At 41.3% G+C, this 13,354-nt stretch overlaps 1 protein-coding gene across 1 annotated transcript; it reads right to left on the bottom strand.

The window, feature by feature from the left end:
- Positions 1–1,066: 1,066 nt before the first annotated feature.
- On the bottom strand, positions 1,067–9,735 carry LOC134439926 (organic cation/carnitine transporter 2-like). The gene is made up of 10 exons (XM_063189852.1): positions 9,373–9,735; positions 9,061–9,164; positions 7,213–7,367; positions 6,892–7,063; positions 6,167–6,308; positions 3,785–3,885; positions 3,009–3,223; positions 1,882–2,064; positions 1,375–1,510; positions 1,067–1,184 (listed from the first exon to the last, which is right to left on the bottom strand). The coding sequence occupies exons 1-10, from the start codon at positions 9,733–9,735 to the stop codon at positions 1,067–1,069; spliced, it is 1,689 nt and encodes a 562-aa protein (XP_063045922.1).
- Between the last annotated feature and the right edge of the window lie 3,619 nt (positions 9,736–13,354).

A 13,354-nucleotide genomic window follows, 5' to 3' on the forward strand; every position in this document is an offset into this window, starting at 1 on the left:
GCAACAAACGTTTTACTGAACCAAAGCTTGTACATTCATCCAATTGAACATTTTAAAACATATTTACATTACATTAGTCAACTACTACTATATTACAGCTTGGGTTAAGCAGTTTGGTATTATTGTACTGTCCTGCCTCCAGAGGTCATTGGGCCTAGAAGGAGGAAATACCCGCATGCTCCTCTTTTTTAGCATTTCAGACAAAATAGCATAAAAGCCCTCTAGACTGCATGCCAGAGTCTTGGCTGGCCACTATCGCCTGTCTCTATATCATTCATACCTTTCCCACTGGCCTTGGGTCTACCTTCTGATAAGCACTTTTCTACTGCGCAAGGTTGAGACAGACTGAAGTACAAACTGAAACAGCAGCATACAAACATCGACACTAAGAAAAAACAATGGCCCTTACAACAACCAGTATTAGAGAAATGACCTAATAATTGCCTCTGTTGTTAACTTGGTTATGCCTCTGACAGTGGTAAATACTGTATGTCTGCAATGAAATACAGACCATGTATGATTGTAATGTACAAAAGCATGATGTGGATGACTCAAAGCCAAACATTACAGTAGCATCAAGCCTTTCGGGCTCTCTGAAATTTAGACAGTAATTGCAAGGCAAATGATGCAGACAACTTTGAAAGTGAGCCAAGGTCTTTGGCACCAAAGCTGCTGACTGAGAAGTTATCAACAGCAACAGGTGGTCATGCTAACACATCTGCCTCTGGGAATCAGGGTCAACTGTTGGTGTCAGGCTGCCCCAGATAATCATCAAATGGAGACAACCAGCTACCAGCACGTAGCATAACAAAGGAAGATACCCACCATCCCCCATGCATTTCAACACTTTAATATGACCTGGGTGAATGAGAATCTTCACAGACATGTCTCTGTTTCAATAGAATTTACGGTTTGATTAGCTATTTAATTTGCTGAAATTCCTATATACCTTGAAAACATGGTTATACATGTATACATATACAGTTTCCACAGCAATGATTGGGGTACAGTATAAATCAGTATAAATAGCCTATACGTAATCTAGCAATGACAATAATGTGTCTCATCAAACTTTGACAACAGCATCTTCTGGTCCTCTTGTAGGGGTCAGCTCATCGCCGTTCCTCAACTGCACATCTCCTCCCAGACTGTTTCTATCACCAGACTTTGCCTTATGACAGCAACTTGGGGAGAACAAACATCAACATAACTTCAGCTTAAATGATCCCATGTTAAAAATGACAAAACAAAGACTAGAAGTCAGTCAGATATGCGTTTGTCCTGAACCTGGCCTCAGTGAGGTGGGATGTGCATACTCTGAAAATGTCAAAACAACAAATGGAAATAGCTTTCACAGAAGTACACTATACTCACCACTGTAGAGGTTTGACTTGACTAATGAGTTCTGGGAGTTTTTCACCTTTTGTCTCTGGTAACAACAGGCTCAGACCACCAGAGAAGAGAGAGATTGTGCCCATCAAAATAAATGGTAGTATCTTGTTATATGTACCTAAAAGTAAAAAAATAAAAAATAAAAACAGTATTATGTATGGGTGTATGTATATGTGTATGTATTGAAGACAAAATGATTAGCTTGTCTCCTGAAATTAGACATTTCTCTTGAGTTCTCTGTAAATAACCACTATTAACAAGTTTATGTTATTCTGGAAACAAATACATTATGGAGATAATGTCCAATAAATAGAATTTCGATCTCTTTTTTTTACTCTTTCTACTGTACCGAGTTTAAACAAAATATTAGGCCCCTCAAGTACAGTACCCTTTCTTAACCAACATCGACTTTGATTAGTCATTAACTAGGTTAGCACGTGTGCTCCTAAAAATTGTCGGCTTCAAATTGTTCTAGTTTAAGAAACTTACCGATATGGGCTACGTACGGCGAGGAGGCACTGCCAATTCTGGCGGCCATGGAGAAGACACCCAATCCCATGTTTCGTACAACAGTGGGTAAGAGTTCCGTGGAGTAGAGATAAACAAATGTATACGCCCCAGTCACAACTAATCTTCCCATCATTGCCAAGGTGATAGTCAACCCACTGAGACCTGGGGGAAGAAATAAATGGAGCACAAGATGAGTGATGGGATAGTGATGAGCATCAAACATGGCTGAAGATAGGAGGGACCCAGCTCTTGTATGTGTTCCCCATTTACAAACTACTTGAGTGAGTAGTTACACAATCCAAGTGTAGTTACTGAAAATGTAATGTGGTGATTTTCTATGCAGATAACTAGAATGCACTCTGAGAGTGCAGACCTCCGCCTTCTGACCTCTGCCTTCTGCCTTCCTTTGGTCTTAGAAGCTGGAATGTCAACATTTGCCCTGTCTCGCAGTTCAATTTTGTCTAAATTTCTCTAAACTTTGTAGCAATGGTGAAAAAACGTTTAGAAAATCCTGGTTCCAATTCGGGATCCGGATCACCACCAGAATGATCACTTGTTCCTTGGGTCATTTCCAACAACTCCACCAAGTTTCATCCATATCCATTCATATGTTCTTGACAAACAAGCAGACAGACAGATAAACAGACGGACAAACCAACACGACAGAAAACATAACCTCCTTGGCGGAGGTAAAAACAAAATGGGCGCTATATCAAAATACTGTATCAATGTGATGCCAAAGTGCTCCTGCAGAGTTATCACACCTTTCATATAATGTCTGTTTTTTATCTGCATAGAAAATCACATTTGATTTTGTGTTACCATACTTGGAGCAGGTAAGTTAACTAGTCAAGCAAACGTATTTAAATAGGGAAAATGTGGGAGAGCTTGGTCACTTCTAATTTCAGCTCCATTTGATAGTCGGTGACTTGCTGAGCAAACAAAATGCTATCAAAATAGCGTGGAGCTCAGACTGATTGCAGACACAATGTCCAAAGAGGTATGTATGCCATGAACTTGTTTCAGATCAGAGAAGAACATATCAGTTCGGAAACATGGTGGACTGTTCCTTTAATGTGGTGTTTCTGTAAGCTTCATATACACACCATCAGGCACAAGCTGGATAAGCAGCAGCAAAGCACCTCCAAGAAGGAGAGTGAATGGCAACACGAACCGTCGAGGAGCGTAATGTGCGATGAACCACACAAAAGCATAAGCAACAAATTCTGTGGCAGCAGAAATGAGGCAGTTGAGATACGGATCCCCATCCAGATTGGAGGTGTTAAAGGACAGGCCATAGTATGCCAGGGATATGCTTATCCTGTAGAAATACACACATTATTTGGAGACCAGAGACAACAAATGAATAAGACATGGCAACATGTTAGCCTTGCAAATGATTGGCTCTACTACAGTAGTCTAGCCTTGCTCTTCTGTGGAGTGTCCAGATTGGTGGGATTTTGATCGCAACGCCCCCCATCTAATCTAATCAGAAAACATCCAATAAGCGAATAACCGCCCCACGTGGGGGAGAAAGGGGGAGGACGCTCGTGACGATGACGAAAACGTCTACGCCAATGGCTCTGGTCTGCGCTATGTTGTTGTTGTCAGCGATTGGGTGAGAGCTGTCAAATCATTTCAAACCATAACTCAGTACAAACTTCCGGCTTCCTGCAATCGCGTCAGATCACACAACTTTCAGATCATGAATACGAAATGAAATTTTAGTATTATGGGATGGTCAGGACCAGGCTAGCAACATGTAGCATAAGTGTAATAAAACAGTTAAGCAAAACAAAAGCATACAGAAAAACACAGTCAACACATAGTACTAAAGGTAACTTTAAAGAAATCTCTAAGAAAAATTAAAAACTTCACTAACCAAATTATGATGTTTATAAGTGTGATGTTCCTCATATTTGCTTTTTTTAGGAGATCAAGCCAAGTGCTCTTGATCTCACCGCTGGGTTTGTGCTCAGATTCCTGGAAAAATAATCAATCAACCATGGAGATATTATGAGACATCGTTAGATACCAGCTCTAAAAATTTTACTCCCTCTCTACTTACCAGAGGTTGTGTTAATACTAAGCACTAATCACTCATTTTCACGTCTAAGGACTTATGTTTAGGCTGCAGTCTAGTAATCACATGCTCTAGATCAGGGGTGTCAAACATACGGCCCGCGGGTCGCATCCGGCCCGGATGTAAAAAAAAAAAAAAAAAAAACTTTTTCAAAGAAATAACCGAAATGCGCAATTACGCCACTGGGGGCAAAATCAAGACCTGCATGACATTAACCCAATGGTCCTCTCTCTCTCTTATACTGTATATGTAGAAAAGTGCACATCATACTTCTATTATAAATGGTGAATTTGTACTGTGACAGGCATTTGATAAAGCTCATATATAGACCTCATACATTGAGATCAAATGTTAATACTTTTTATTTGTATTGTATAGGTATTGGTTATAATTATTTGTTATTTGCATTGGTTCATATTGAGCTGAAACGGGATGTTAAAGTGCGTTAAAATGCAGCAAATTACATCTAAGAAATACAACATTTTCTGGGGGAACACCCCCCGACCCCCCGCCAAAATGAACTGTCCCCTATTTTATTCATTGACAGTTGGCCATGAATGAATGAAATCAATGAAATTTTGCATAGGATTATCAATATTGCTTTGCTTTCTACATATTCAACACACTTTTAAAACATGCTGAAAAGATAACACGCTTTAAAGATATCCAATGCAACTTTGACATAAACACACCGATGTAAACAACTTTATGGCGGCCTCTAGTGGTTCTGCCGAAAATGTGCATTGAACTAAATTAGACAGACATTGGCTTCGAGATTATGTGCGAATTAAATTTCTTCGTCTTCTGTAATTAGCCAGATTCCCTTCCTTGCATTCAGCTCTCTCCACTTCTAAGGGGCTTTATCAGCGATTCTCCCCCTTGCTTATGAGTTCGCTGCTTCGTCTATTCACTTCACACAACTGCAATCACGTTTGCACTTCCTTCAGATGGATACTATTATTTGATCCACTCGTTCCCGGCAGATATCCCCGTCTTTATTTCACATTTCCAGTAACTATATAGTACCTGTACATTAGGAGAACGAGGAGACAAAGGGCTATTGCTTATTTTGTTGTAATAATAAAGATTTGATTTCCAAGTCGAGGTGACAAGACGCGTTTTTATCTTGTGTGGTGTTGAAAGTGAAAGTGGACACCCATAAGCCGGCTAGAGATCACGTTTTGTTTCCTCTTGATCGGCAACAACATTTTTTGCCTCGCTCGACTGATTGTGTCCTTTGACATCAAGTAAAATGTGCGCCATCAGATTTCAACTCGTAGGCCTATACATATGTGTAGCTTTGTAAACTAAAACGAGGCGGCGTGGACTTTGAGAATGCTAATGCATATATCCCAGTGCAGTGAATGAGTGATAAAATCCACATATTTGCTCTTTTGGCGTTCGGCTCTCTCCCGTTTTGAAGCCCTTTTCCAATGTTCACATAAGCGAATTATTTGCCTGTCCAAACCTTTCATCTCAATTACTGTAGCTCGTGATTTATTTGCAGTCCCATTCGTTGTTTTCGCTGCATGCCAGCGTGATATTTTGCAATCAGCTAGCCAGTAGCCAGCTTTCAGCGAGCTGCTGCTGCTTAGTTAGCAAACGAAGGGGATGAATGGGTCTCTCATTCGTTCCACGCATACACCATAGAAATCTAGACGCCCCTAGCGGCCACAAATTCCACAACAACAAAGGGCGCGGCGTCTTGAGGCAAAACTGCAAGTGCTGTTTCGGAGCAGAACCACCAGATGGTGATGGAAATATTCCCATTTTCGCCATAACGGGTCAGTCAAGCAAAACCCTGAGTTCCAAGCCATTTCATGACTATGAAAAAGTTGCATAGTGTTTCTTTAAGGTTGTTGTTTTTTTGTGATGATGTTACTAATGCGGCCCGCTTGAGGTCCACATGGGTTGTATGTGGCCCCCAGACCAAAATGAGTTTGACACCCCTGCTCTAGATATACTCCAGTCCAGATGAATCTGACTTCCTCTACACTATATGAGGTGGGTTGAACAATGGCAACATTTAATGATTCCCGACAAAATTCTGTCAGATATGTCTTTTCAGTGCAAAGCTTTAGAATGTCGAAGACCGGTCGTGCTGTATGACTGATTTATGTTTGAAATAGTTTCTGACGTCCCAGACAGAAATGGGCCAAAATCATGTGGTCTGACCAAGGCATTAGTATCTGAGGTGAGCTCCTGCTGGAAGATGTCCTCTGGGGCAGTGATGCCGTTCCTCTTGGCAGCAGCTCGAATGACGGCCTCTGCCTCCTGCAACCGGCCCTGAGTGATGAGCCAGCGGGGAGACTCTGGTATGAACCTGAGGGGAACAGAGAAAAAGCTAAAATTGGTGAACATAAAGTAGTCTCTAGTCATCCTTATCCTTTTACAGTAACAAAGAACAAACAGCGCCTATAACATGCCTCCATAGATTAGATAAATTGTAAGACTCTGAGGGGAACAGAACCACAAGAGACTTATGTGGAAAATTAGCCTTGTAAAATAAGCATTGACAACCCAATTGAATTAATTCAAGCAATTTTCATTTTAATATTATATTCACTGCTAAACTGTTTTTTTTTAATTATTGTTGAGAAGAACAGGCTTAGAGCGCTCAGGAGACAACAGATGACATTGCTCATTTTTTTCTGGGTGAGGTCAATTACTTTTTTTGCACATATATTTTATTTATTATGAACATACAAATATTCTTGATGGATATTCTTGATGATTTTGTTACCCTGGTGTGTGTGTGTGTCTGTGTGTGTGTGTGTGTGTGTGTGTGTGTGTGTGTGTGTGTGTGTGTGTGTGTGTGTGTGTGTGTGTGTGTGTGTGCGTGCGCGTGCGCGTGCGCGTATGTGTGTGCGTGTGTGTGCGTGCACGTGTGTGTCTGTGTGACCTACCAAAAGAGGGGGATATATAAAAATCCGACCAGAGACAGTCCTATCTGCAGCAGCATCCGATCCCGAATGAAGTATGCAAAGAGAGGCAGGATGGCATAGCCAGAGGCGTAGGCAAGACCGTACCCAAGGATCCCAAAACTCTCACGTGCTGATTTAATGAGTATCTCAGAGCCTAATGGTCAGAGAAAAAAGAAGTAATCCAAGGAATAAAATAGTTTCACATAGTTAGCGGTCTGTATGTAAATAAATGGGATAATAAATGTCAAGGCTTATCAACGATTTTGAAATGTGCTGATTCAACTGTGAGCAATGCTGACGTACCAAGTACAAAGGAAGCACCATTACAAGAAGTGGCCATTACTGCTAAACCAAAGTAAACCACACAGAACATTTCCCAGCTATTAGAGAAAGCCAGAATGAAGCTGAGGACAACCTGCAAGACCTTTGCTGTGACTAAAGTGATCTTCCTGCCATACCTGTGAAGAGATGACAAAAGGAATTAAATTAGTAAAATTGTGAGGCTTTGTTTACAAAAGTTACTTTTACAATATCAGAGTGTCATTGAAGAAACATTGCACAAACTCCATGTGGCATATAATGACTGTCTGAGGATATTGCTGAAAAAGCCTAGGAGTTGCAGTGCTAGTAAATTATTTTGTGACTCAGGACTTTGTACTTTACCTGGTCTCTTGAGGAACCTAATGTTTAAGTTCATGTGCCGTCTGGCTAAGTCTAAAAACTGTATTATAATGATTCTAACAAGCTCCAGATGCAGCTCTATCCGATATCAATCATATATGTGGAAGCATTGGTATGGCTGCCTTTTAAGACTGTCATGACAGATATGTTTGTATATGCTTAGGCATTATTGCTTGTTGTTTTTTTTCATGCCTATTTTATATGTTATTGTTTTTTATGTATAATATGATGTGTGTCTGCCTATTGGGCCTAAAGCCTGTAATAAAGTTCATATATATTATCAGTCCCAGTACAAGAGACAGAATATTGGGTGGGCCCTGTACCCCCACATTTGGGCTTGCATGCACGGGGACCCCGGTTGAGTCCGGCCGGGGTCATTTCCTGTCTCTCTGTCCCACTAGCTTCCTGTCTCCATCTCACACTGTCCTGTCAAATTAAGGCATAAAAGCCCCTTAAAAAAGACAGGATATTTGGCAGTGTCGGGAGTCCATGCTGCTTAAGATTGGACTTAGAAGTTCCCCTTCTTTCTTGATGTTTTAGAGAAGATACATTGCGCTATACAATAAATGGAACAGGACCTTTTGAGACGCCCTTTAGAGTTGATTGAGGATTCTGTAACACTGTTACACGTTTATGACTTATTCTATTGTAGCTGTTGGATGGGTCTCTTTTGAGTGTTTCACCATTCTACAGTCTTCCACCATGAGGCCAGAGAGAGGGATGGGGGGAACTATAGACTGACTTGCACCAAGAGAGTGAGATTGGCTAGCAGCACCTTCCCTCTCGTAACTTCTGCTAACCCACTGCGTATAGCTGGTTCTGTAACTGTGATAAGTCCACTGTAGGTATCTGTTAAATCTGCAAAGTTAAGCCTTTGACAACCACATTCCTTTCTGGTTTGGCGATAACCCTGGTGGACAGGTTCTTCAGCCATTTCTGAACTGACCTGGTCTGGTCTGATTTCTGGGGGTGTGGTAGCCTGGCTCTCACCACAACAGGGTTGTGTCTCTCGAAAACGTAGATGCTAGGTAGTTAGCAGCTAGGGTAGTTCCAGATGGGAAATAACATTGCAATCAAACAAAGAAGCCAACATAAGATAGCAACTATGGTTTTGAGAAACACATGTTGTTAAACACAGCTCCGCAAGTTCCACTCACAGTGATCTGGCACCCCACTACCTTGCCGACCTCCTCCACTCCTATGACCCCTCAAGATCACTGCGGTCCTCCTCCAAGGGCGAGCTGGTCATCCCCCACACTAGACTCAAGCTCCACCAGTGACAGAGCCTTTCATGTGGCTAACCCACTCCTCTGGAATAACCTACCCAGCCACATTCAGAGCAGTGCAGTGTCTTAGTGACTAAGAATTATTCACCAAGTACTCTTGTGTAAGATATAATTGGCTGCAATTAGAATGTTAATGCATGAAACCTCAGTGCGGGTTAGTCACTGTTGAAATCATAAGGCTTACCTATCTGACAAAATTCCTGAACAAAAAGATCCAACAAGTACTCCAAAGAAGAAGACACTTGATGTAAACGGAGCCCTCCATGCATCATCACACACCAGATTCCACTGTGAACACAGAAACCAGTAGAAAAGGTGAAGGTGAATCACAATATAGCACATCGTACAATTTTAATCGTTATGAATGCGACCTAGGTGAACAAATAAATAAAACCTATGATGATATCAACACATACCGTACAAGGTGCACTTTTTAATACTTTTCATATATTTATTAATTAGTACCAACTGGGAATTAAATGCCATTTACACTCACCTCAGTGACAATAGTGGTCACATATCTCTCCTTGCTGAACACCCAGCCATCCACACATCCCTCTGTGTCATTGCTGTAGGCAGAGCCAGAGTTTTCCTGTTCAGTGTAGCGTCTGCAGCGACTCAGGATGGTCTCCCCTTTCAGCTCCTCAGTCGGGATGGACAGATTGTAGCCCAGTCCTCCATAGCTGCTGTTCAGGGATGGAACGTTGCAGTGATGAGGAGGAGTATCCGCCACAAAGACCATTGACAGAGACGTGTATCCATGTTGGACGAAATTAAGACTCAATAAAATGTAAATCAGTTTTTGAAAAGGACCCCATTCTCCTAATAAATGTGCAATGCTTTCTTCATAATCTTTCATCTTGAAATACCAATGAAAAGTGGCCAGATGTCAGTAGAACCAACACAACTATAATATCCTCAGCCAGGAAAACCAGAAAATAACTGGCAGTGGGCAGAAAGAGGAGGTGGAGTTCGTATTTCCAGTTTCCTGCCCCCTAGGGTGTTGCAAAAAAAAAGTTTCAGGGTCATTTCATGACATTTGCTCTAGCCTAGGTCTTAAAAACTGTTAAAAGTGCTAACTAAAAATTAAAGAAAGATTTACACAACAGACATAGTATACACTGACTAACGTTTGGTTCTATAAGCCTTTTATGTGATCAATTTAGTGCATGGAGTCAAATAAGAATTGATACCCCTATCAGGAGAAGCTGGCTGGACTACATTCCATAGATCTACATTCTTGTCAAAAAACACAGTTTTACCATCATTTCATGTGACGTCAGACCGCTTCAATTCAAATTCAAACCAGGTATGAGTGGAAAGGCCAGTGTGCTTTCCTGTACTGTGGCATGTTGGGTGGGAGCATCAGGAAGAATGCTGGACGAATCAGGAAGAATGCTGGACGCCTTGACAGGCTGGTGAGGAAAGCTGGTTCTGTTGTTGGCACAGAACTGAAGGTGCTCACTGATGAGAAGAGAACACTGAGCAAACTTGACCCTATCCTGGACAACATCCACCCTTTGCACCCAGTCTTCAGGATGCGCACACAGTGGGCAACATGTGGATTCACGGCTCTTCAAGTGATACTTGACCCTGGATCTCTTCCTAGTGAATTTGGCACCTAGACACTTTGGACACTTTTCCAGTTTTTGATCGTGTGTGTGTGTGTGTGTGTGTGTGTGTGTGTGTGTGTGTGTGTGTGTGTGTGTGTGTGTGTGTGTGTGTGTGTGTGTGTGTGTGTGTGTGTGTGTGTGTGTGTGTGTGTAGGCTATAAGTGGGATAGGGAGATCTGACCCTGTGAATATATGTTATGGTGAATATTTGTGAATATACTGTATGTGCAATTTTGTGTGTAATGTCCTTGAGTCTTCTTCTGTATTTATTCATGAACAAACCCCAACTCCATAGAAGTTGGGACACAAGGTAAATTGTGAATAATAACAAAATACTGCCATTTTCAAAATGTCTGATTCTTACATTAGATGGAGAATGGCACAAAGAAAACATATCAGCCATCAAAACTGACCAAAATTAGTGGATATTCGTGAAAATGTAAAAACAATACGTCTCAAAAGAGTTGGGACAGTGACAATAAAAGGCAGCAAATGTCGAGGAAGACTAAAAACAAAATAAAAGACAACACTTAACAGTTAAATACATTAACCGATGAGATGACTTTATTTAAAAAACAGTGTTAATTCCTATCTAGGACATGATTTCACCAGCTTAAATGGTGGGTGTATTCCTTGTTATGTTTTGCAATGTTTTCCTTTCTGTAGTGCTTTCAGTGTGACAGGTCTTGACCAAAAGCCCACCATTTTATCACCTTCTGGTCCTTATGATGGAGTTAAACGGTTAAAACATAGTAGAGAATGCAATTTGTCCTAGCTAGTGGCTGATCTCTCCCCAAAATACGGTGCATGAGTGGCTTTTCATGATGTTTAAAGCCCATTTATATCATTCAGCACTGTATTTAACTCTACAGATGAGTGATAACAACTTAACCAATGCACTACTGCACCCCCATGCCATAATGGAGGCTGACTTTTGAAGTTAGCACTAACACAAGATGGATGATTTTCACTGTTGCACAGGCTGTGCAAGACTCTAATATTTCCAAAAAGAATGGACTTCTGCACTGTAAGCAAAGGACAGTTTCCCATGTATTCTGGGTCTATTTCAAGTGAGCTTGGGTGCATAGGAGAATGTTTAAACCCCTCTATATCATTTGCATACATGAAGCATTCTTAATATGGCCAATTTTCAAAAGCTGTAATTCTTTGAGTGCTACAGTGAGACTACAGCCAATATCTATTTCATGATGTCATGAATCTAAACAACAATTGTCTCGGATGCTAAACATGACTATTAAACGGCTTGCTGATCAAGAATGGCATTTCCCGCGTCAGGTCGAAGATAATCAAAGACATTCTCATCGCAATGGCCTTTGCCATTCACTCATCGTTTCAATCTCTCCAACTTTGCCTATGTTCACCGTGCAACTACCCTGACATGACAATAGGTATCCTATATCTTCCAACTACACATACAACGACACGGCAGCGCTTTTCATGTTGTAGTTTTTCACAGTAAACTTTACTGTCCCGACATGGTAATACGCAACCTGTAGGCTATTACCGTGTAACACACCAAGAACACAAAAAATGCTTTAGTCCTCCGAATTTGAACACATCTCACCACAAAAACACGCAGTGCGAACCACACAGTGTCCCTGAATGACATGCAGGACAGATAGGGGGGCACCTACATATTGCTGCTTCTCAAGCGCACGGCACATTTCAATCAAAACTAAGTCATAGGACCACCTAGGCTACATAATACTCCTCGTAATAGTAATAATGAATGTTGCTGAAATTACAATAATAGTCATTCACAAAAATATCACATGCAACAGAAATACTTCGGCCACAACTATGATTATCTGTAGGCCTAGGGGCGACATCATTTCACGTTCTCCTTCGAGCTTTACGCTGCAGCCTTATGAGGCCAGCAGATGGCACCAGTCAATCATATATAGATTGGAGACATGTACAACATGCAAAAGGTGTAATGCAAGAGTGTTCACATCGCCACATCTGCGCTGACCGTCGTTGCGCTGTAACGACAGACTTGAAGAATACGGGCACCTGTAAAAGACGCAGTAAAATATTAGTATTTCATTTGTCAATTCAATTGTCAATGTATGAATATGAAAGGGGCAGATATGGGACACAGTTCTTTAGTGTAGCGCTCCCACTGCAATAGCCTAGCAGCAATTTGTCAGGTAATTCATGACTGTAGGCCTATCTGTATCTGAGTTGTAGGACTTCGAATGTGTCACCGCCCCTTTGTGGCCACATTAGCTCAGTTGCTTGATTGATATGTGACATGTGGGATTATTGAGGGAAGAAACATTCGTGCCGTCAGTATTTGTTCTTTATATAATTGAAAAGCACGGTGTGGTGCATACTGTGCATTGTGGTGCATATCTTTTGTGTCTTCTTTGACAAACTGACCGATTTATTTTTTTCACATGTTCTTACACACATATTGATTACCATGGTGCCCTATGTAATAACACTTCACTTTGATGTGAATTATTTCCAGATGTACATCGTGAAATGTTATTCTTCTTTTTTGGACGCATACAGCTGTGCGCCGTGCACCTTGTTAACTTGTCACGGTGATTGCACAGTCAACATGCAAAGAGATGAGAGACATGCAAAAACAGGTCTATGAGAAGTCCCATTGTGAAAATGGTTTTCTTTAATTATCTTCGAAATGACACAAGTATGATCATTCTTGTTACGCATGTCGTTCCATGACCAGGTGTAGCGTCCGACACAATTGTTGTTTTCCTCGCACGACACCAGCGGCGTCGGCACAGTCCGAAATCTGTAAAACCTGTTCTGGCTGCGAAAAAATGAATTGAAGTGAATGGGACCGTAAAGTCCAGAGTAGCTGCGGGTAGCTGCGGG

Source organism: Engraulis encrasicolus, chromosome 23 (genome assembly GCF_034702125.1).
Source record: "Engraulis encrasicolus isolate BLACKSEA-1 chromosome 23, IST_EnEncr_1.0, whole genome shotgun sequence".
Classification (NCBI taxonomy): domain Eukaryota; kingdom Metazoa; phylum Chordata; class Actinopteri; order Clupeiformes; family Engraulidae; genus Engraulis; species Engraulis encrasicolus.

Bases quoted from the DNA above. Each gene is read 5' to 3' on its own strand.
- LOC134439926 (XM_063189852.1), bottom strand. From the start codon at position 9,735: ATGAAAGATTATGAAGAAAGCATTGCACATTTATTAGGAGAATGGGGT. The intron at 6,309-6,891 runs GTAGGTCACACA...TGTTCCCCTCAG, and splicing joins TTATATATCCCCCTCTTTTG to GTTCATACCAGAGTCTCCCC. The intron at 2,065-3,008 runs GTGTGTATATGA...TTCTTCCCCCAG, and splicing joins TATCCAGCTTGTGCCTGATG to GTCTCAGTGGGTTGACTATC.